Source organism: Strigops habroptila, chromosome 1, assembly GCF_004027225.2.
Source record: "Strigops habroptila isolate Jane chromosome 1, bStrHab1.2.pri, whole genome shotgun sequence".
Taxonomy (NCBI): Eukaryota; Metazoa; Chordata; class Aves; order Psittaciformes; family Psittacidae; genus Strigops; species Strigops habroptila.
Window position 1 is genome coordinate 37,198,282 of NC_044277.2, and position 25,636 is coordinate 37,223,917.

General features: G+C 37.1%; 1 protein-coding gene across 1 annotated transcript; it reads left to right on the plus strand.

Moving 5' to 3' along the window:
- The first annotated feature begins 1,702 nt into the window (after positions 1 to 1,702).
- Positions 1,703 to 25,636, plus strand: LOC115601347 (aspartyl/asparaginyl beta-hydroxylase-like). The gene is made up of 9 exons (XM_030471665.1): positions 1,703 to 1,751; positions 3,171 to 3,259; positions 5,336 to 5,422; positions 6,974 to 7,124; positions 8,184 to 8,320; positions 13,381 to 13,479; positions 14,129 to 14,218; positions 19,267 to 19,404; positions 25,451 to 25,636. Exons 1-9 carry the CDS (start codon positions 1,703 to 1,705, stop codon positions 25,634 to 25,636), a joined length of 1,026 nt encoding a protein of 341 aa, XP_030327525.1.

The following is a 25,636-nucleotide window of genomic DNA, read 5'->3' on the forward strand; positions in this document are numbered from 1 at the left end:
ATTGTGGACTCAAGGTCTGCGATGGAAAGATACTTGCTGTAGTTATGAGAGCAGTTTCTAGGAGTTTTGCTGGATTCAAGGGGTATGAACACTTGGAACAGAGCCGGTGGAGTGCTCCATAGTCATTGTCAGTGACTTGGATGGAGGGATAGACTACCTCCTCAGCAAGCTTGCTGGTGGTACGAAACTGAGAGGAGTGGCTGATACCCCAGAGTGCTGTGCTGTTGTTCAGAAGGATCTAGACAGGCTGGAGAGATGGGCAGAGAGGAACCTTTTGAAATTCAACAAAGGCAAGTGCAGGGTCCTGCACCTGGGCAGGACAAACCCCATGTACCAGTACAGGCTGGGAGCTGACCTGCTGGAAAGTAGCTCTGCAGAGAGGGACCTGGCAGTCCTGGTGGACAACAAGTTGTCTATGGGCCAGCAATGTGCCCTTGAGGCCAGGAAGGCCAGTGGTGTACTGGGCTGCATTAGGAAGAGATAGCCAGCAGGTCAAGGGAGATGAGGCCTCATCTGGAGTGCTGTGTCCAGTTCTGGGCTACCCAGTACAAGAGAGACATGATGTTCCTGGAGCAAGTCCAGTGAAGGGCTACTAGAACAGTGAAGGTTTTGGAGCATCTCTCCTATGAAGAAAGGCTGAGGGAGCTGGGCCTGTTCAGTCTAGAGAAGAGAAGGCTCGGGGAGTATCTGGTCGATGTGTTTAAGTATCTGAAGAGAGGGTGTCAAGATGATGGGGCCAGACTCTTCTAGGTGGTGCCAAACAAAAGGACCAGAGACAACAGAGATAAACTAAACCACAGGAAGTTCCACCTGAACATGAGGAAGAAATTCTTTACTGTGGGGATGACTGAGCACTGGAATAGGTTGCCCAGAGAGGTTGTGGAGCCTCCTTCCTTGGAGATATTTAAGAGCTGTTTGGACACAATCCTGAGTAATGTGCTCTAGGTGTCCCTGCTTGAGCAGGGAGGTTGGACTAGGTGACCCCTGGTGGTCCCTTCCAACCTTAACCATTCGGTAATTCTCATCATTAACTGCATGAAAATGCAGTAAAAGACATCACTTTCCTATGAAATAGATAATATTAAAGTAAGACACAGCAAGACTGGAATCAGCCACAGATTGAAATGCATTTCTACTATATTTTCTGTGGAGAATGAATAAAGGAAATTAAAACCTTCTACATTATTATACAAAAAAAAAAAAAAAAAAAAAAAAAGCAAAAGCAAAGAAACCATCTCTTTGGTCAGTTCAGCTTCATGATAACTGAATTCCTGAAGTATTTAGGGAAGTAAAACCAATATATTAAATTGTGCTATTTGGTAGTTTATCTTGAAAAAGGAGTAAAGTCCTGTCAGGAGTTTTTTCCTTCTAAACTTCTTGGTAGCTAATGCCTTGGAAAATTACAGTAATTTCTGCTATAAGAAGGATCAACAGGGATATAATAATCCTTATGCACTGCTTCTTTAGTAGCTTTCTTTTATAGATCTTAATACATTTTTATATTTAAAGCTTCATACAACCTTTGTGAATAAGTAAATGGCATTTAGTAGGACAGCTTCAATCTTGCTTAAATTCTATTTACCCCCTGCCTCTGAAAAGCAATATCACCAATTTAACTCTGCATACCAATGATGCAGAGTAGATTATAAAGGTAATGTAAAAACCTCTCTTCATGCAGAGCTATCCAAATTCGGTGTTGATAATGACAGTAAAGTCTTACATAGAAAGAACCACAGGTAGTCAAGTTGATGGTGGGTTTTGTTTTGGGTTTTGGTTTTTTTCATCTCGTGCAGAAGCAGCTCAGACTCATGAGGTCATGAGATCCTCTAGTGCTTGGATGGGGTTAGCATTGGTTTAGCAGTAACTAAGGCATTGTTTTTTCTCTGAGGTTTAAAGTAGATGAAATGATTTGTCTACCTCAAGCTCTGTGTAGCATCAGAGTCTCAGAGAGAAAGGATCATTTAATGAATCATGAGCACAGCTTCCAGTACCATGTGGGTGGTTCTTATCATTCCTGAAGTATGCACCCAAGGACTGGGGAAGCAGAATAAAACATAGCTGGTTACAATACCTTGTTATCCAAAATACTTGCTTACAGCATTGCAGCAGTCTTGTGATGTGAAGCTGTATGGTGAGTTCAACTTTACACATACCAGTTACAGCATTCCCTGTTTAAACTTCTACAAAGAAAATAATAATTTTACCTCTTTTCATGCTATTAATGACTTCCTGTCCATACAGGGGAAAAAACAGTAATGCATAATTTAAGCAACAATATGTGCTACTAATTACACATATACATAATTAGTAGTTACTTGTATCAGCCGATATGTATTTTCCTTACTGATATCAGAAAAGGTTGGGTTTTTTTCTAATAAAGCCTAGTTTAGCTATAGCTAATGTGGAGAAAAGCACTTATGCACTGTCATATCCTTCAGTAGTGTATTTGCATTTTTTTAACATCTAATATACTTAATGCAACCAAATAAACATTGTTTAAGAGTGAACTGCTATGAAGTAAATAGCTGTTTAAATTGACACAATTTACTTCAATTTGCTTCAAATACAATTTACTTTAAGGCTGGTTTGCTACATACTGCCACTGCTCTGCTACTGTGTGATAGCATGCTAAGCTGTGGAAACTTGATCACTTAAAGAGGTCTTGGTCAGGCATTTCAGCATTGAACACGTTTTTAGCAGGAATTTGGACTATGTGACTTTTTGAGTCCCTCCTACCCCAAGTAACTATGATTTCTACCAACTCTTTTAATTGCTTTAGGCAAAGAAGTAGATATATATAGGCACAACTTTAGAAATTACTAACATGTCCTGGTAATGATATTTTTCATAATATTATAATGTGGAAAAACAGCAGTTCTCTTTACTCTTCCATTTCAATTGTACTAATTGGAAAAAAAATATCCTTGAATATATGAGATGAAAAATGCTTTATCAAAAACTCAACTGCAAAGTTATTCAGTTGGAATGACTGAAGATTGCTTTTTCGTACAGGCATTTGTGACTGTAATAAGTAAATAATATCAACTGCTTTATTTGAAAATCACACACTTTACCAGCACAGTTCTAGTCACTAGTTAAGCGTTATTCCAAACAATTGCTGTGAAATATGAAAAAAGTAATGAACTGTGTGGTTTTTGAATCTCTTCTAGCTAAAAAGAAGAAGAAGCCAAAGCTTTTAAACAAGTTTGATAAGACCATTAAGGCTGAACTAGATGCTGCAGAAAAACTACGTAAAAAAGTAAGTTTTGAATGTTTCACTCAAGACTGTAGACAGCGGGCAAAAATAAATAAAAGTTAACTTAGAAAAAGGGAGAATTACTTTCAGATTAGTTTCTAAATCAAATTTCTAAATTATTGTGAAATAATCTTTTTAAAATTAAATATTCAGTGCATATTTGTCCTTCAAGTTTCATTTCTGCTGCATAGTTTAGCTTAAATTTTTTGAAGTCAAAAACGTATGTTTGTTCATGTGTGTTTGCTCACCTTTAACCTTGAAAATATTTAGCTTAACTGTTGAATTCCAATATACCAAAATATACCAATATACCATTTTCATCAAAAAATGCTTAGATTAGTCACATGGAACAGGGTTAATTCTGTCCTATCACTGTTGTCCATTTGAGTAGTCAACTATTACCAGAGAACTTAAGTAATATAAGCATGTTAATCTCTCTGTTGATATGCTTCATATGCATTGGGTGCATATCTTTGTAGTAGGCACTGTTTCTGTTGGGATTCTATGTGCGCCCTGTGAGTGTCTCAGCTCCTTAGAGCATGAAGCAGATCTTCCTGCCTCTCAGCAGTGACAGCAAGACATTAACATCCATCGGTTTTGGTAGTTCTGAATTTAAAAACTTGACTATGAAAAGCAAGCAAACAAAAAACCCCCCAAAATAAATAAAAACTCTTCAGTCATCTCCTCTGATAAATAAAAGAATAAAATTGGAAGTTGAGTGTTTCAGAAAACAAGACCTTTGCAGAGATGTCCCTTTTCCAGATGTGAGATTAAATAGTGAAGCAAGGCTATATGACTGCTAAAAATGAGATATCTTAAGTCTTTTTCATGTAAATCTTGTAAAAACTGATATGCTTCACAGACAGTCCTAGCACATGTAGGTCTGTACCCTGGAGTTGAGGTGGCTCAAACTCATTTTCAATACAGTACAATGAAAACTATTCTAGTTACTGCAGGTGTAGGAATATCCTTGATTTTCAGAAGACTGACTATGCATTTTTAGCTTTGCTGTCTATGCAGCCCTGGAGTCTGTGACGAGGCTGAAGGGCTGCTAAGTAGAGAGCACTAACCTCAGCCTGCCACTGCTGCCGCTCTTCCCTAGGAGCCTTGTTTATGTGATAGAATACAAAAATAAAAAGCATTTTCATGCTTCTTGGACTTAAACAATTGGTTGATCAGAGAAAGGCACAACAGAAACTTTTGATGAGCCTGTAGGGTCACTTGGCTGACTCTCTTTTCCTGCCTGTGTCTCTTGGTGAGTTGCAGGCAATCATGCTTGACTTGTAGGAAGCAGGATAAATTTATTAGCAAATCAGACATATGGAGTATTTGAAGATAGCAAGACAGTTGTGTATAATAGTCTACTCATATTTATAAAGCTGTAAATGTTGGAAATGGCAGCAAGATCTGATGCTAAATTTTGCCAAGCAGTGCTTAGCTCCCATTTAACAGCACAGCTGGTTCTTCTCAACTTCCATCCTTACTTGTTAGTCAGCATCAGTCATGAAAATATACCATAGTTACATTCGGACTTTGTATGAGGCAGGGAAGAGACACAGAGCACATGTGAAGTGTCCTGAGGAACACTCTTATGCAAAACATGTGGAGGAAATAGCCATACACTATGGATGAGTCTACAGTATTTCCTCTAGAAAAACGACAGTTACAATACTGTTCATGTGATGTATGCAGAGAGGAAATTTCCACATATGTCTAGAACTTCTGTTTTATTCTCTGTTACATTCAGTTTGGATTTTGTTCTTAGCAATAAAACCTTTACACTTTTATATAGACAGGTTGTTGTCATCTCAGCACTCTTTCCAGCCAGCAAAGTGAAAGCGAATAAAATAAAACCAAAACCGTTCATTTTAACCATGGAAAATATATAATATTGTTTTATAAATAATAATAACAAATTTCGCTTAAATAAGCACCAATCCCAACAAAAATATGAGTGAAAACTGTTGATTGCGTCCATTTTTTTGTTTTGTTTTTATTTTTTATTTAATTGGGGAAACTATGTGCATCCTTCAGCATTTTTATTAGATAAAATTGCTGATAAATATCTCTACTTTCCAGGGAAAAGTTGAAGAAGCTCTAAGGGCCTTTGAGGCACTAGTGAATCAATACCCACAGAGTCCTCGAGCAAGATATGGGAAAGCACAGGTACTAAAAAAAAAAAGCCATAATATTAAAAAAGAGAAAATAAACCTTTTTTAACAATGGAGTTCTTAAACCCCAGTCAGATTTCATTTTTAATGTTATGGCTGTTCCTAGGGAAAAACAGAATCATGTGATCTGTCATATTGTATCTGTTTCAGTCCTCTATCCTTCTCCAATTACTTTGGGAGCTTTTGTCTAACTTTAGTCTAGTGGAAAGTATTGTAAATAACACAAAAATAAGATACATCCTGTAGATCTCATGAAAACTGTCAGATGAATGGTAAGAGATAAATCCCAGCTAATGTCCCAGTGCAGGAACAACAGGCAGAACTTAGCTGTTACATACTGTTTGCTGCAGCTGGTAAATCAACATGTCATCTCTGAGCTAAATGACACTTTTTGCTTAGTGGGAATAGAGAAGGGGATTTGGAGTTTTTGTAGAGTGAGTGTTAAAAGGATAAAGAACGCCACCTGACCAACTGTTTGGCTGAGTAACCATGCTGTTTGTTTTTTCCCATACTCAAGGATAGTTTCAAAGTAACTCAAGGTTAACAAGTAAAGGACAGAAGTGCCAAAAGATTCCAGATATTATTACAGGATATACAGCTAACATAGTCGAAGCTATATTATCATTAAAGTGTATGACTGATACAAGAGTGAATTTAGACAGATCAATTAGAGCTTCTGTACCTGCAGTGCTTGGGGTGCATCTATACCTTGCTCTGCTAATTGACATAGGAATGAATGTAAACCAAAAACATTAAAGTCTTTGGGAAAAATGCATTGAACATATGAAAATGCATGCATTTGTATAAGCAATTCAAACTAATGCTTTAAAAATTTAGCGTATGAGATAGTGTTATTTTTTTTCAGCTGCAGAAACAAATTATGAAAATGCCATACAACAGGTGAAATCAGTTGTAGCTTCCATTAGCTTCACCAAAGCTGTAATTTCACAGTAGAGATCTCATATATCCTCTGGTGTGCTCCTGAACTTGAACAAATTTAAGTTCCGAAAGAGTTGTAGGGTAGGTATTCTATCAACATATGCAAGAGTAAAGCCAATTTCTAATTAGTTTTCTGAGAAACAGTATAAATAAATTAGTGTCAGAATATATGAAAGAAATGTTTGTTGGTGTGGTTTTATCTGTCTTGCTGCCAGTGTGAGGCTTAGCATACGAATAATCCATAGTCACCAATTTACATTTCTTCCATATTGTTAAAACAGATTGCTTCATCTATTTCAAAAGCAGAAATTAGGAACTCTACAAATATTAACCAAAATTCCATGTTAATGTATGTTTTAGGTGCAAATTTTTTCATGTTTTCAAACAGTCTGTAGGAAACAAGAATCAACAGTAATACTAATCTACCTTACCATAAAGCACAAACAAATAAGTTCTTCATTGTTATGCCAAAATTATACAGATTAAACGTAATTCTAAAATTATTTCCATAGTCTAACAATCATATAGTTTGCCTTTTAAGAAAACAAAGTTATTTTTAAGCCTAATGGATTATGTGTTCTAATAATGATTTTGTGATTCTTTCCAGTCTGAAGATGACTTAGCTGAGAAAATGAGAAGTAATGAGATGCTGCAAAAAGCTATCAACACCTACGATGAGGTGGTTAGTCTGCCAAATGTCCCTTCAGATCTGATAAAACTGAGTTTAAAAAGAGAAGCAGACAGGCAGCAGTTTCTTGGTAAGATTCAAGAGTGGCATGAAAGTTATGGAAGTTGTGTGAGCAAGACTTTCAAAAGATAACCGAGGATTTGTCAGTGCCAGTTACATTGAAATTGTCATAGGATTTGTGATCCTAATCTCTTAAATGCTTATGGAAAATATTTTAAAATTATTTAATTTTTTTCTGGGGAACTAGTGTCTATAATTGCTATAATTGGTGATAGTGCCTGTGGACAGCAGTGCACTGGGTGCTATGAGAAGCCATGATGAGCAGTGGTCAAAAAATTTTTATTGATGGAGAAAGAAGAAAATAATCTCTTCTTTCTACTGAAGCTGAGGCAACTCATGAGGAAATTAATGGCTTACACAGAGTAAACATACCCAGAGTAAACTTTCATTTAACAGGGAGAGGAATGAAATTGAACTCGGGGGATAACATCTGAAAGTTTACATCTCAATTCTGGCACGTACGAGAAATGTTGATTAGACTGAGGCACAGTCAACTTTGCAGAAAAGTGTTCTGTTCCCATGGGTTGGATTTTCATATCAACTTGTTTTGATCTTGCTGTTCCTAAAATAGACCTCATCTAGGAATTTGAGGAACATACTTGATTTTAAGCATGTAAAGCATGGTTAATTTCATAATGGAAATATAATAGAACTATTGCTTAACACTAGAAATGCATTTAATTACTTAATCAATTAAGATTACATTTTCATATATTTACCTAATTCTGTGGAGCACCCTGACATCTGTGTACGAGAGAGCAACCAAAGCTTCAGTAATGTTGTTACTGCTACACTGTGAACAGTTCTCCACTAGAGGTTACCATAGCACTTCATGATATGCATTCACAGTGATTTCCTGAAATATTTCTTGTATGGCTACACCCCCAGTGACAACCAAGCAGCTGAATCTGCTCCTGTCTGCACAAGGGTTTTTTCAAGTTCTGCTGCTTGACTGTTAGTGAAAGTGCAACACCTGGCTCTGATTTATGTTTTCTTAGATGTTGTGTAAGCATCTTACTACTGTCACTCGTATCTGTAATTGTAATTGAGTCTTGTTCAATCAAATTAGGTCGCATGAGGGGTTCCCTGGTTACTCTACAGAAATTAGTTCAGCTATTTCCCAGTGATACTTCGTTCAAGAATGACCTTGGTGTTGGTTACCTCTTGATAGGAGATAACAGCAATGCCAAGAAAGTATATGAAGAGGTGAGTTTCTATTCCAGCCAAGGAAAATTATTTGCATTCATATGTTCATTCTAAAGACTGCTTGCTTGTAACTTTTTCAGTTGTTAGACATTTCACATGTCAGGTTTTGAAGGGTTAATATAGATATATGGTTTGGGTTTTTTGGTTTGGTTTTTTTTGTAGTGCCATTTGAAATTATCTTCTAATTTTAATTCAGATTTCTTGATACTGTCACGCTACCTGTTTTTCCTTATAGAAAAATGCATATGTTTTTCATATGCTTAATAATATTTAATTTCTTATACCTTGTGATAGCAAGGTTTGGAATATATTGACAACACAAATGTAATGCATAGTATTAAAAAAAAGTCTTATCTGTAAGATGTGGAAAGCAGAAGTGTTTTTCTTTATGGGAACATTCCCTCTAATCATGTGATGAAGTATTTCAGTACTGACACAGCATTTAAACTTTGGTTTTTTGTGATTTTTGTAGGGAGCTTAAATTCTGTTTTTCTTTCATGACACTTGTGTGGACAGTCCATTGGATTTATATCCTATCTTACAGTATGGTTATTGGGCTGGGGAAACTTCACTGCCAGGAAGGACCACCTTGCTCCTGTGATCTGGAAACCCTATTAACAGCTGGAAGCTTTCTGACAGATGTGGAGCTTGATGTCACTGGTAGAGCACAAGCTGTCCGCACCTGATCAGAGATTACCCTGTTGATGTTGGCGCACTTGCTGCAGCACTCGTTAGTACAGGCATGGTACTGTAATTGACTGGTTATGTAGACCAAAGACAAGTCAGCATGATTAGTACCACCTCCCTCCTGAGAATAATGGCCCGGTTTCCCATCCCCTACATCAACTCTGAGGGGATTCTCATCTCAGGTGGTTTCTCAAAGAGGAAGAGGATGTTCAGCCGCATGGTTGGAAGCAGGAGCCAAACCCTGATAATACCTTTTTTTTTTCTCCTCAAGCTCAGATGTTGCTAGAATAATGTTTGCTTTGCTACTTTGTAGGTCCCTCCATAAAACGTTTCTGTTTGATAATTTTTGGCCTGCTGTCAAAATTTCTCAGAGGATTGGAAGCATCAGCTTTTAAAGATAGAATATGTTAACTGAACCTGCTTCTTAAGCTGCAAGGAACTTGAAAACAAAAACATACTCCTTTTGAGCAATATTTTCCTTTGCAATTTTCCACTATTTTGCTGCAAATAATATAGCTATTAGAATTTCTCGGTATAGATAGTCACAGGACTTTTTATAAATGGAAGAATGTAATGAGCTTGCTACATAATTACTTTGATATCAAGTTTGATATACTTCAGAAGAACTGCTCTGATTAAGAACAGATATGCAAAATAAGAACTGGTCTGCTTTTAATATGTTGTTTTCCATGCTTCCATGGGTTTTATCCAACGTAATTACTCTGTTTTGCAGTTCACTAACCACTGAAATTGTATAGATCATGGTGATGTTCTGTCCTTGTAAAAAAGCAGCAAATGAATACCTTTTAAAAGGAGTTGGATTTATTGTATTTAAAAATTATTCTGGCTATTCCTGAGGCTGAATTCCAACAGAGTAATGTATTTTTTATTATTATTATTCTTTCTTTCTTGTAGTTCAGGATAAATTTACATGAAGAATTTTAAGAAAGGAGACATAGCCAAAGAAACAGAGAAGCTCATGTGTATCTGCTTTTATTCTTGGCTATGCTGAAGGCTTCTTACATGGTTTTGGGCAGATTGCATGGGGCCTGTATAGTCTTCTCTTGACAGCTTTGCTCAGCTGTTGCAATACATGTTTCGAAAGTGATTGGTATGTTGTTTGGAGCTCCTACCATAGTTGCTCAGGTTCTCTGTATAGTCAATAAAGAGAAGAACAAGCTGTGAAGGGTGGTTCTGGGGCCCTCCAGGAGACTTCTTCCTCTTGCCATGATTTTTTTAAAAACCTGGGAAATTTCTGTAGTGTAATTGAATTCTCACTAGTGTAGGAGAAGTTAGATATTTGATAGAAAAACATAAGAGAGCACAGACAAAAGCATGAATTCTGTGTTGCACATTAGATGCCTCCAATATTGACTAATCCTGGGTTCTGGTTCCTACTGTAAGGATGTTCATACATTTTATTCAAGTATTCTTTAATGCAGAAGGCATGGACATCTAGAAAGAGAGAGCAGAACTCGGGGCTCGTCGCCAAGAGAACACATCCCTTGTTTGACTAAAGGCTTAGCTTTTTGTTGATTCCCCTCTGCTTCCATTCCTCATGGTTGTCTAACTTCTTGTGCATGTGGTACTTGTTTCTGCTCCTCAGGCAAGTTCCCAAATAGTTTAACACTCTTCTGTGCAGGAGAATCTGGACTCCAAATTTCCCATTTCTTAGAAAACTGCTAGATTCTTGGGCAAAAGGTACCCATTTCCTCCTTTCCTTCCTGCTGTAACATTTCGATCTTAATTCAATGTAAGCATGGGCTGAGCACACACAACCAGCTGGACCCTTCACAAGCACTGTCCCCTACATTGGGATTACAGAATACGCAATTTCAGACCAGACTAACTCCAGCTTGCATCGTCTCCAAGGAATTGGAATAGATGCGCAAGGAATCCTAGTGAATGAAAACTTTCTGCTTTACCCTTATAGCCAGTTTACTTATTTTCCATTCAATTGTTATTTTCCATTCCAAATCTGTTATGTCTTAGCAGCTGTTGAAGTGCCGTAATCACATTTTTATTTCAAAACTCTGAAATATGATGTGTTTCTTCTTTTAGCTACAGAAGTGATGTGTGTAAACACTGCACCTCAGATCAAGAGAGTTTCGTACTTAGAGCTATAATGTGGTATAGCCTAACACAAAATACACTTTTCTAGTATGCATTTGCCAGAATTTATGCTGAACCACAGATGGAAAATGGTGTCCAGCTGGAGACAATTTCAGATTTGCCTCAAATATTAAAGCATTTTCTTTTGAACATTACGCTTAGGGGCAGGAAAACATAATATTAAAAGTAGTCCTCGCAGAATTCAGAGCTATTTTTATTTTCAAAGAAAACATAATATTTAAAGTAGCCCTCATGAAATTTAGAGCTATTTTTGTTTTCAAGGGTCTACAGATAATGATAAAATATAGTGGAAGAGAATTTTATAAGACCAGTTACTCTGCTAATAGCACTTTTTCTGCCTGCCATGCTCAGCATGGCCCAGTGCAGTGTTATACAGACACACATAAGCCAGCTCTGATTGAACTATCTCAGGTACCAAAAGCAGAATACCCCCATTAACACAGTACTTTGCCCTGGCTAATTAGCCACTGATAGCCCCAGAGGTTAATTTCTCTATTCATGATTAATATTTAATGAGCTATGAGCAGTTTAGTAAAACTTATTTCTAAACATAATTAATATTGCATGCAGCAACAGCAACAGAGTAATACAATTTACATTAAATACTTCCAGTGTAATTTCTGCTGATTGTATCTCTTCACTTCTCTTTAGGGGCTCTGAATGTAGATCATGCCTTAATGCAAGTTGGCATAGTTTAAATGAACCGTAATACAGAAAATTCTATACTGTCTTAATTAATCACATAGCTTTATCCTATAGTTAGAGAAAATGCAACAAAATTATATGGCTAATAAATATTTCTGTCAGTCACTTAATTTCACCCTGCAGGTACAGATTCTTGGATCAAAATAATTATGCACAGAATGCTGTAGTCAAAAGGCAGAAGACGTGTAAGGTGTTAAACTATGCTTATACTAGGGGTCAAGCTCATCCTTACTCTGACTTGCTAGGTTCACTTTTTGCCAATAGTGTGTCGTATTATGGACTTCAGGTAGATTCCCAAATTGATAGATCCTTCATAGTACCACTTTTCTGCAAAAAAAAAAAAAGTTAAATGCTGCTATTTTTAACTCAACTTTTTATACCTACATTGTGCTGATTTTGGTTTTGCTTGGATGTAGTAAGGTTTGAGAAAGCAGAGGAGTTGACCCAGGGAACTTGTTGCGGTTTTGCTTGCAATTACTTTGATTGAAAGATTAGGTTAGACAGTGACTGGAAAAGGCAGAGGGAAGTAGCTATAATGCATGCAGACGTTTATCCATGGCATAAGTTTAGCTTCAAAAATGGATTCAGGCAAGAGAAATTGCTCATCTGTCTGTTGTTTTGTATTTAGCAGCTGTGCTAGACATTCAGCAGGTATCAGCCTCTGTCATTCCACCAACTGCCAAGCTCTTGTGATGATCCTCACAGATTCTGATAAGACCATCCACCCTTATTTTAAGGAGAGGAGAGGTGTAACAGCAGATTAACTTGACCATGTAATTGATATCACATAGAGTTACTAATGATATTGAATATATACATCACAAAAATGTGGAGCTGGAAAGTAGATCAAGACATTCTCTAATTTCCCCCTTGGCTGAGGCAGAATAAATGCACTTAAATTATCTCAGTAATGTTGGGAGTACATGTTTTCGGAGCTCAGGCCAGCCAGCTTCACACCTCCTTTCCCTGAAACACTCCTCCATACACTGATCCTTTCCTACAGCTGCCCCTGTATTCACAAATCTTTCTCTTGCACAGTCCCCATGAAATATCCTTGTCTGGTTATTTGCCTATGGGTTTTCCTTTCCTGAAAAATTAAGCTAGGTTATAACTCTTGATAGTATCTAAATCTTGTTCAGGGTACAAAATCTTTAAACTTAATTTGGCATGCAAGGTCTTGGTCTTGGTCAAAGAGCATAGCACACAACTATAATGAATGGTGTTAATTCTATAATGTAGCATGCTGTACACCAAGAGAGAGAGTGGAGAAGGACAGACAACTAAAACATAAAGCAATTCAGAGATTCCGGTTGTAATAATTTTACTTCTGAAACTTTAAAGTTTGCCTTGTAGTAGATTTTTCTGGAGAAGCACAAAAGTGAATGGGGAAAAGAAAGTACAGCCAAGCCGAGAATTCATCTGAGGGTCAGCGATGGAAGAAAATGTCATTGCATTACTAAGTAGTAATATGTGCACAGGTTTGTTAATTTGCATAGATCCATACATGCGTATTTAATTGATTTGCTCTCACGCAGGTTCTAAGCCTGGCTCCAAATGATGGCTTTGCCAAAGTACATTATGGCTTCATCCTGAAGGCAGAAAACAAGATAGCAGAGAGCATACCCTATCTAAAGGTATTTTTCTTTTCTCACCCACAGTAAATGTTTTACTAGTAAAAAAATATAACTGAAATGTATAAAACATGTCAAGCTAGGAGCATGCTAATTGCAAATCACAGTGTAAGCTACTTGTTGGAGTTACATTGCTGTATCACTGTCTATGAACTGGAGCAAGCTTGTACATTGAGACTCATCAATTCTTAAATATCAAATATTTGTTTTATTAGTGGTTAACCCAAAGTACACAGCTGTGAGCCTCAGATTGTGCTGAGGTTGGCAGTATGCTGCAAGATTAAGGTTCTTGAAAGATCCAGGGAGGGCTTGTGTATGCTTCTGGGTGTTTGGGAAGAAAGTACTACAAAATAAAGCCTTAATTCAGCTTTCTAAAACACTTGTGTATATGTTTAAAACACTTGTGTATATGTTTAAAACACTTGTGTATATGTTTAAAACACTTGTGTATGTGTTTATAGGTTATGGGGCAAGTGTCCATCTTTGAATACACCTCTGTCTTGGAGGGACTGAGCAGAGGGGCCATGGAATTTTGAAAACTGATAACATTTCTCAATAGATATTTACTGAAGTATTATCTTCATTCAGCCTAAGTTCCAGGTTACTTTAGAAGTCATATTGAAGATTCTCTTACACTTTGTTTTATTAATAGGAAGGACTAGAGTCTGGTGACCCTGGCACAGATGATGGACGCTTTTATTTTCACCTGGGTGATGCCTTGCAGAGAATGGGAGACAAAGGCGTACGTATTTAACATGTTCTTGTTTTAAAGTCTAAACTGCTGAGAGATTGTAGAATCCAGAAAAACCTTCAGAAATGGGCTCAATGTTGAAAACATGAGCAACAGCCACAACTGTCTGCTATAGGTGTATAGCAGGTCCCATTGCAACAACTATCTGCTATAGGTGTATAGAGGTCAAGATGAGCAACAGCAAAAAATCTGCCCTTGATGTGACAGTAAGACCTCTTAGCATCACTTGCTTTAGAACTGATCCAAACTTTTGAAGCTTGCCTGGGGAAGCTTGAACTGAGGGAACAAAAATGTTTTGAAAATTCAGTGACAGTGTTTTTAGAGACTAATTTATGCTCCTTCCACTTAGAACAAAGATTTTAACCTGAATTCAAAAAATACAGTTATATGTATATCACTGTATAGAAGTTCTCTCATAGCTCTGGTATAAGAGTATTTTGTAAACCTTCCTTCATTCTCAAAGTGACCTTGAGCACCAGCGAGTATGGGATAAAAGACCATGAGAGGACTGAATGTGTGGGCTGAGTTATGGTATTTGTTCAATAACTAAATTAGCAAAGAGATCAGAAAAGCAGAAATTTGTGAACAAGTCTGTTGTGTGCCCAGTGAAAACAAACATATGCCACTGGAAGCCATATGAGTTTCTAATTTGTTAATTTAAAATTATATTTAATTTAGAAGCCAAATTTAAATGTGTGAATTAGCCCTACTGTTATGGTAGGGGATCAAAGGGTTTTGTTAAAGAATGTTATTAGTAATGAACTTTACTATGGGTTTGAATTTAAAAATAACAACAGAAACCCCCCCTTCAGGTTCCTCAATGGGAAATGTGAAGAGGATAAGCATAAAAAAGCATAGTGGAAAATAGCTGTGAAATGCACTGCTTCTTAGTTAGTTATCTCGTAATAGAATCATAGAATCGTAGAATAGTTAAGGTTGGAAAGGACCTTATCTAGTTCCAACCCTCCTGCCATGGGCAGGGACACCTCGCACTAAACCGCGTCACCCGAGACTGTCCAACCTGGCCTTGAACACCGCCAGGGATGGAGCATTCACAACCTCCCTGGGCAGCCCATTCCAGTGCTTCATCACCCTCACTGTAAAGAACTTCTCCCTTATATCCAACCTAAACTTCCCCTGTGTAAGTTTGATCCCGTTACCCCTTGTCCTATCACTACAGTCCCTAATGAAGAGTCCCTCCCCAGTATCCTTGTAGACCCCCTTCAGATACTAAAGTACTGTAAAAAATGCTGACCTCTTGAGTATCTTGACCCAGTCAGGAGAAGGTTCTCCAGTATGAACTGTGTAGATAGATTGGCTATAATGAAGTCTATGTATGTGATCTTTCTTGAGCTTAGTCCATCAGGTTAGCTTTCTTTTTTTTTTATAAATCATGGAAATTTTCTTGCAGTAACTTATACATACAGTAGATTTATAACATTGAAATGTAATAATATCTGAATTTTGTAAGTTAGATTGCCTTCTCTGAAATATTCTTCCAAGTAAGTTGGGGTTTGTTTTTAGTTTTAAAGTTCATCTACAAGTGAGAATCAGTAGGCCTCATTTTACGCTTATACACAGAGTCTCCTTGCACATGCTCTCTCTCTCTGACTCTGTCCTTCTCTCAAGAGAAAACCAAAAAGGAAGTCCCTGTATGCTTCCATGAGATATTCTGTGTTGAGTGGTTGAGCCTAAAACATCCTATTACAGATGTAATTAACATACATCATAATTTTGTTAATGTTTGTAGAGTCAAATCTGCTGTAGAGAAAGTTTTAATTAATGACAAATGAACTTGGGATAGAGGAGACTTTCAAATTTGTCAATGGAAAGTTGACTGTTAAGCTAAATTTTTCTCACTGACCTTGCTAGACTTGCTGAACTTCAAGATTTAATCAAGGAAACAGATCAATATTTAAGGAATATGTGAAATTGCTATCACTGAAGGTTTGTTGGAGGTAGATATTAATCTATTAGAGCTAAATTAGGACTTATGAATATGGTCTTCTAAGTATTAGGCGAACAGTATTGAGTATGCCCTTTCCAACTGTAATTTGATAAAATGCCAAATTGACTTAAGATAAATTAAAACTGTAGAAAGTATCATAGAACAAAGTGCTGTTCACACAGAATGTATAAACTGAGTGCATCTCAAACAATTTCTTTCCTGGAAAGAAGATGCACTGTTGTAGCTTGCCTGAACAGCACAGTGGTCATTATTTAGTCCTTCCACTGCCAAGGTCTGCATGCAAAAATAAAGATTTCTCGTGGAAGCTCGGGACTGGAAAGGATGAGTGAGGCAAGCTAACCCTACTCCACTCTGTCAAAGGCAACCTCATAGCACAATTCTTTTAATAGATAAAGATTAACAGTATTATACTTTGTGATTATGGCTGATGGATCTTAAAGAGCAGCAGTATTCGTCAGTGGCTGAAACTAGTAATTCATCCCCCATACCATGTGGACTAACTCCAGGCATTGCAAATGAACACAGTCAGTCAGCATGAACAATCTATTGATATCCCACTGCTATGACAACTTGCGTCTTGAGGAACAGACATTATAAATCATAATGCGTTCACTTCAGAGACTTAACCAAGATAACATCAAAATTTAGAGATATGTTATGTATTGCCCAAAGGTAATACATAAATTATCTTTTTTGTATCCATACACAACATTACAGAGCTTCTCAATGGAAAAAAGGTGAAAGCTTATATATGGTCTGCTGTTATTCTGTTCATCCGTACTGATTCTCTGTACTTAAGATAAATACTGTAAGGCAACATTCTATTGCAGCCTTTCCTCCATACTTCAAGAGAGTTATAAAAATCAGAGTACCATAATTTTTAAAAGCTTGAAGAAAGTTTTCAGACTCTCAAAAATGATCTATGGTAACAATATAGAGAGTCAAGTGAAAATGTGAAATCAAAACCACCCAGAATAGTTTCTTAACTTACATCTGTGAAATAAAAGGTCTCTGAGATGACACCTGGACATTTTTAGAAATAATCCATTACATGAAGAATTTTCAATAGCTTTTTGTATGTCTTAGTAAGTCACACACTGTTCCCATGATTAATTTGTATCCAAAAAAAATTTTGTTTTTCCTTCTAGTTTACTGGCTTCAAGGTAAACATAAATAATAAGCTGATATGAATTGTTGTTCTAGAGATGTGTTTATTTGATTACATATTTTGCTTTCTATTAGACTCCATATATAAAATGTTTTTTCTTTATCTTAAGAGTTAGTAATGTGGTTTTTGTCTCAGTAAGACTCTTATTTTAGACTTGATGTCAAATGTGGGCCCACATTTGGCTCTCTTTGTGTCCTGGATTCAGCTATAGCAGTCATTTTTCTCCTTCTTAGTAGCTGGTGCAGTGCTGTGTTTTTTAACTTTCAGCCTGGGAACAACGCTGATAACACTGATGTTTTTAGTTGTTGCTAAGTAATGTTTATTCCAAGCAAGGACTTTCTCAGTCTCATGCTTTGCCAGGGAGGAGGGGAAGCCAGGAGGAAGCAAAGACAGGACACTTGACCCAAACTAGCCAAAGGGGTATTCCATACCACAGCACGTCATGCCCAGTATATAAACCGGGGGGAGTTACCCGGAAGGCCCAGATCACTGCTCGGGTCGGACTCGGTATCGGTCGGCGGGTGGTGAGCAATTGTATCCTCTCCCCTTGTTATTTCACTAATCATTATTATCATTGGTGGTAGCAGCAGTGGTTTTGTATTATACCTTAGTTGTGGGACTGCTCTTATCTCAACCCGTGGGAGTTACATTCTTCCGATTCTCCTCCCCATCCCTCCGGGAGCGGGGGGAGGAAGGGGGGAAGTGAGCGAGCGACTGCGTGGTTCTGAGTTACCGGCTGGGCTCAAACCATGACACTTTGAAGAAACAAAAACCAATTTAAATAGTCATGCAGGGAAACTACCATACCAGAATGCTTCTGGGGGCAGTGTTCATCTTCAGATTTTTCTGTCCTCCTGCTGGAAAGAAAAGTGGAAGGTTTGGTTCATTTGAGGAGAACTTGGCGAGGAGGTGCGCACGGCCAGGGAAAGAGGCTAATGGTAAGGTGTGGGGAGAGTGTTATTAACTGGAAGCACAAGGGTGAAATTATAGGCTGTTTTATGTAGAGTGAGGCAAGAATAGATACTAGGCTGGGTAAGGGAGTGTGATAACATAGTCCAAGTTTGGATGAGTGATGCTTAGGTGGACGTGAATTTGATAGGTTGCAGGCTTGGTAGAGAGTGAATTTCAAGCATTGTAGCTAGAGAGGGACTCTGTGCATGACTCCAAGTAAAGAGGATTTTGGATGGTTTCTGTTTGAGAGAGAGATTGCTGCCTGCTTCAGTCCCCCTGCTCTGGACTTTTTATCTTCATATCTCCCTACTTAGCTGTCCTTTTTGGTTTTTATGTTGTCTAAAATATTTCAGGTGTAGCAGTAGTGCTGGACAGAAAGGAGGCAACTATACACAATCATCTCTGTACACGGTTCATCACAGTGCTACTCGTGTTGGATCTTTGCTTTCCAAGCATCTCATTTTCTTTCTTTGCAGAACCTTGTTTTGCTGCTATACAGGGGTAAAGCAACTTGTGGAAAGGTAGAGTAAGACAAAGGAAGATGCAGTATTTACTTCAGTAGTTTTCTACCATGTGATCAGTTCTGGTGTGGCAACAAACATTTGAAGAAACTCAAGTGCAGATATGTATTAGATAATTAAGTAACAATTTAGATCCACAAAGTCAGCAATGATGTTTTCACCATCACGGCATCTCTACTGGAAGCAGAAGGCATAGATAGTTGAAACTGAGAAAACAAAGTTGACCAAAATGAGAAACAATTGGATGTCCCAAATCCAAGGGGAGCAACTAGATTACTGACCCATATTTGATGTGAATGGTTGTGAGAAGATTATCCTATTTTGCTAATGGATTGGACAGCCTCGGCCAATGAATCTATTTTGGGAATGTTAGTTGAGCCTAGGACCTTGGCTGGTATGAATTTGGTTGTTAACAATTGCAATCTTTTAGGCATACAAGTGGTATGAACTTGGATACCAAAGAGGTCACTTTGCCTCAGTTTGGCAGCGCTCCCTCTACAATGTCAAGGGACTGAAGGCTCAGCCTTGGTGGACAGCAAGGGAAACTGGTTATACGGAACTGGTGAAGGTAAGGCAGCTTGTTTCTGTATACTTTGATTTTTTTTTTCATAATAACAACTATTACCTAAGGTATTAAACAGAGAAAATGCTTGTAGATATAGGGTAGGCTTACCTTATATCTATAAGCTAATAGATATAAGGTAAGCGAAACAAGTGTAGATTCCCAGAGATGGATTTAACAAAAGATAACAACATAGAATTTTAGTTCTTTAAAGTTCTTTATTTAATGCAAAGCAAGTAGTCTGATTGTTATTCATAATAATAGTTTTAGTTTCCCAAATTGCATCATTTTTAATATTTTAATAATGGTTATAGTAATTCCTTAAAAAATGAAAATTAAAATGGGGAAGAACATGTTTTTCCCTGTATGTTTTAATTATTGGTATGTGGTTTAGCAAAATTATTCTACACAAATAATTTATTTACAAGAGAAGTTGTTTCTGTGGGTTTTGTTTTGGTTTTTTTTATACTCAGTTACATAACATGATAAAAAACTACTATAAAAGGATGATTTTATTAGAAAGAAATTACAAAAGGAATATTACTCTTTGCTATGATTTTGATGGCAGCATAAATAAGGCTAGGAAATTTAGATTAAAGTGTGATTCTCCAGTTTCATCTCAGTCTCACAAAACGGCAATTAGCTTTAGGGGCTGGTGTTTGGGAAGATCTTAAATGGTCACGTATCGAACTCATTCTTGGGGTACATGTAGAAATAGATACTCCCTGCCATAAAAGAGATGGAGCAACAGGGAACTTCTTATCATACTTTTGCCAAACAAAAAAGAAAGAATATATATTATCTTATTAATGTTTTAGAGCTATCTGAAGTGATGTTTTACAGTCTCTTAGGTGCAAACCATTCAAATTCCTAAATTGCAGAAGGTAATGGAATGGTCCCTTTGGACCCTTGGCATGAGGAGATGTCAGCTTTGAAGGATGAAAGAATTCAGTTTCCTGTTATAAAATGGCCAGGACTCCACCTTGAAGGGATTTTTTTTCAGATGGAACAGGCAATATATGGAGCTCTTGATTTAGATCAGCATCCTGTGTGGCTTCTAGAAGACCAACAAGGACAGAAATTCACCCCTGACCTCCGCAGCACAACTGGCTCTCTGAAATCCAGTCATACCTCTTAATTCCAGTGATTTTGTGATATACTTTTTAGCTATTTCACTAGCAATATGTCATTGAATCTGGACTAAATTGTGGCTGCTAATTTACTTACATAGGTGTCATAATTTGAGGGTGGTAAGATTTACATTCTTCGAGATAACATTCACAGTTAAAAGTATAAACTTAAAATGTAAGTTAAATACATCAGGAAAAAATATTTGTATTGTTGTGTTTCCCCCATAACTCAAGAAAGTTCTTGAAGTTTTGAAAGAAAGCAGGTTTGACTCTAGTAACATATGATGCTGAAAACAGAATTTGAAGCAGTATTCTCTAGAAAATGGCAAAAAATTATTGAAGACATTGGTTTTATTAATTTCTGAAATATTCCAACTTCTGTACATGTTTTAATAGAAAAAAGAAAAAAAAACTCAACCAAACAACAAAACAACATTATATCTTACTGCTTCATATCATTACGTTCCTCTTACATTTGTGTGGGGTGTGTGAGAAATGCTACCAAATCCCAATGATAAAATTTGACGTAGAAAGCTGCTCTGTGAAGCATTGGAGGCCCTGACCATTTCTCCCTGTGTTTCACTGCTTGTTGTTAAATGTGAATGGACAATTCTGAATATCTTGGTAGTTTAACAGTGCTAACTGAAGATTTGTTTGTGGTTAACTAAGACAGCTCTAAAATCAGACTCTCTGGCAGCTCTCTTTGGTTCATTCTATTAAGCAGCATGGCCATGGTCAGTAGCATCTTATAGCACAGACCTGGCTTGATTTTATTGTAAAGGGTCATGTAGTTTCTTGGCACTAGAGATAGAGAGATGAATTTTGACAGTGCGTTTTCCACAAAAAGCCTGAAGAAAAAATTGTCTTTTCTCAGTATTCTCAGCTTAATAAATTTCTCCTGAGGGGCATTCAGCTCACTTAACTGTAAGTCATACAAATGCGAGGCATATTGTCTGCTAGTGATCTAGTTTACAGGTATCAAAGAATTTCTAGAGGATGATTAATTTTTACTATGTTAAATAACTGTCTAAGGATGGCAATGTCTCCCTTCCTGGTGTTAACTTTCCTACTGCTTTACAAAAAAAATAAAGCCTAGGCAATTAATTTAGGCTTGATGTTTAACTGTCTGATGGGTAAGATTAAAGATGACAATCTCATACTTTATTTCACTCACTATTACCTACTTGCCTGGATGTCTGGGGAGACTGGGAATATGTCAGTAACACTTACCAGGATATGTATGATGATGGTAAATCTTGCTTCGTGGTACTTTGCTTCTCTCTAGCAGTGACCCATTAAGGCTTAATTTTGTTGTAGTTTCCTTGAAAGAATAGGAAGGGTTTCTCCCCGGTTTCTCAAGGAGCAGAAAATGTAAACCTTTAGTTCAGTATCAAGTGGTGTATGTAGAAATGTTCTGCTAATGTTTCTGATCTATGGTATTTCAGGCCTTTGGATCCAGAGAGTCAAGAAAATTTCTTGTTTGAGCTGAGCTAAAGGAAAACCTTACTTTTACCTTTGAAAACCTGTCCTTTTCCCTTGGGACAATTAGCTTTCCTTGCTTACTGAGTCATTGCATCGTTCTCTGGTACATTTTGAAGAAGCTCAGCATTATTCTTCTATTCTGGTGCTCATTTTGAAAAATAATGAAAGAGGTAAAATACTGTTAGATACTAGAGTCTTTTCACCACTCTGAAATTAATACATAGGTAATGACCTAGGTAACTTTGTCCTTTCCTCATGTTGTGTCCTTTGACTTTTGGAAAGGACCTGAAGGATGCTTTGCCAATAATGTACTACAGTGAACAGATGATTGATTAAAGTAGATCTTGTATTGTCAGTTTTCTCTGATGGCTTAGATTTTATTAATTAAAAGTTTCAAGTGCACCAAGAAAAGCCCAGAAAGAGAATGAAAGTACTGGCAACACTATATCCATAGTGTTTTCTGTAGAGTGACAGCTAGGGCTTAATGGTTTAGCTAATAATAGCTAAACATTCATATTTAATGGAGAAATTAAATTGAAATGTGCATTTAAAGTGTGGCTGTATGCTTCAAGGGGAGCCGTGTGTTGAAAAGAGCAGAGATGATGTGTACAAGTGCTGCTGCTTAAGCATTTTGAGTGACCCAATGCATGCAATGAATCTATTTTGAAAGGTTTAAAATACTGCTCCTTAGTTAGAGGTTGTCAGCGTTTCCCCAGCAGAGACACAGTAACTGATCATGAATACTCTCCTCCTCTTTTTCAGTAACAAAGTGAAGTAGATTGAAGTCTTCACCATGGTTTTATCTTATATCCGATGGATTAAAATGGACATGCAGTCAGTAGTTAGGCATTGAAAGGGTTTGACAGCACAGAGTAAGGACTCTTTTAGTAGAATAGTCACACATAAAAATAAACTGATATTAAGAAATCCCTATTTAAATATAGTAATGCCTTTGCCAATAAAATCTACACTGTTGCCAGATGTAAAGCAACTGTAAACTTCCATTATTTTTAGGAACTGTATTTAAAAAAACCATATGGAGGTTTATGGGAATCAGCTGCTAGGAAACAAGCACATATGTTCCCAATGCTGGTTGCCACCTAGTTCTTCACTTGGAATCAGGATATTGCACCAAATATAATACAAATTTGTTGCTCTAACCTGAGGCTTGAATCCCTACATATCATGAAGCATAAGCGTATTTAATTTTTTGCTGTAGGTAACAGCTCTCGGATCAAGAGCTGTAAGTCCAAGTCCTGGACTTAGTCTTTATGTTTTAATGGTATTTTTGCATTCTTATCCATCTAAGGCATGTTTAAGAGTCTGTAAAATCAGGGGGATCAAGGCTGAGCTGTGTTTGATCTTCCTACTTCATTTCAACCTAGGAGCTGCCTCTTACAGTAAAGCACTATCAGTGTGTTTTATAGATGGGATCCAGGTTTTCAGGAGTACAGAGATGCTGTTGATTTCAGGGGAAGTTGTATCTAAAACCATCGAGGAGTTAGTTCAAAATCAATGGCATGTATTCAAATCACTTTGTATCCAATAAGTTTGGGAAGGAGTTTTAAAGTGCAAGGACAAACACCCATCTCTTCAGGTTAACTTTCAGCCTGGGGTGTTAGTGAAAGATTAGAGGTGGCAAAGTAGCTGTTGCCTGCAACTTCTTGGGCCACCAGCGCTCTTCATGCATCTTCTTGTCTCTGTGGGTGAATGCCCCCTTACCTTTTTTCAGACAAGAAAGTAGGAGGAGTTTGAGGAAAGAGAGAAGCACTTGTAATATCATTTAAAGTTTTCCAGTTTGTTCATCTGTATCACTTTAAATTGAGGCCAGTGTAAATGCAAGTTATTCTTTTATTTCTTGCCTCCAGCCAGAGCTAAATCTGGTATTTCCTTTTGTAGATATGGTAGCACTGAATTAGTACCAGCACTGTTCCCATATTCATCTCTGATTAGGTGGAAATTTCCAGTCTGCTCAGGTTTTTTTGTAAGTTGCATTTTGGAAAACTCAGTTTCTGAAATGCATTCTAAAAAAACATTTCTACTGAATGTTAACCATTAAATGAGTGTTATGGAAACCCATCAGTGGGAGAGAATAAGGTGAACGCACCAGGAAAGTGTTTTCCCCTTTTAGTGTTGAATGAGAGAGAAAAGAATTAGCTAGGAAGAAGAAATTACTGTAATAACAGAAGTGCAGTCCTAATTTTCGTAGGTCCTAGCCTACATAAAAATGTTCTAGTGACAGAAAGTAGCCGTATTATAGACAGCATGTTCTAGCAATGGCTTGCTTTGCTGATCCTTTTATGATATATCAATGTACAATGTATTTTGTGGGATCAGCTTGTCTTTTAATTGAAAAAAAATCAAACTGAAAATGCAATTGTTTAATTTAAATAGGGAAGACTAATAACCATGCAGATTTTTAAGGCTAAAAAGGGGTAGTTATATGACCTAGTCTGATCTGTGTTCTTCAGACTTTTGAGTTTTAGTCAGCTATACACATCATATAAAAAGGTAGTGTGGGAACACAGCTTACTCTGTTTTCAGTGTGAAACTGTTTGAAAATGTCTTACATAAATGCTTTGTTCAAGAGCACAAACAGAAAATGAAAACTACTCACCCAAATAAGGCTTAGTAAGCAAAGTAAGCAGCTGGGAAATAGAAGTTACACTGTGGGTTTTTCATTTATATTGCTATAACATTAAAATAACTTATTATTGGTAGAATAAAAGGTTTTCTAATCTGTCTGATTTTTACAAATATAAGGTCCTAAGGCAGCAGAGAACAGACATTTTAATTGTAGTATTTTGTGGTTTTGGTACGTATGAAGTACAAGACAGTTTACACATTTTTAATGGTTGCGTCCATAAATCATTACCTGGCATTTCAAGTCGTATTTGATCTTCTTCAATAGTATCAGCATGTGCAAGTGAATCTCTGCACTTTTTTGAAGGTTTAAATCATAACTTTCAGCTTAAGTGCTGTGTTTACATTTGTCCTCTTTGAACTGGAATGTTCTGCCAAAGCCTGGAGTTCCAGGTTAAGAGTGATTTTGTAGTTGCAGGAGTGCTTCCAGGTAACATGTGCAGTGTTTAAGATCAGTACACTTGTTAGCTTGCAATATAAAATGAACTGTTAAAGAGCCCTTAGGCTAATCAAAAAGCAAGTCAAAGTGAGGCCTAGACTGCAAAGAGGCTGGGGATTATTGAAATTTTATGATCTAAATGTAATTGAATCTGAGGAATGCCATGAAAGTTGGTTTTCCTGCTTTAATATGTCAGAAGGGAAATGAGTATAAAGAAACTTGATAATGATGATGAATACTTTTTGTTTAGTGCTTTTAAATTAAAAAAAAAAAAGTTAATAATGGCAGGAAAAAGTAAAAACAGTACTAAAGCTGAACACAATAAGTTCTCAGTGCAGTAACTTGGATCTCTCAACAGTCCTTAGAAAAAAATTGGAAGCTCATTCGGGATGAGGGGCTTGCTGTGATGGATAAAAAAAGCAGCCTTTTCCTGCCTGAAGATGAGAATCTACGAGAAAAAGGAGACTGGAGCCAGTTTACCTTATGGCAACAAGGTAAAACATTTTGTATTTCTTCTCTTTCCCGTTTCACTTTCTCAGATTAA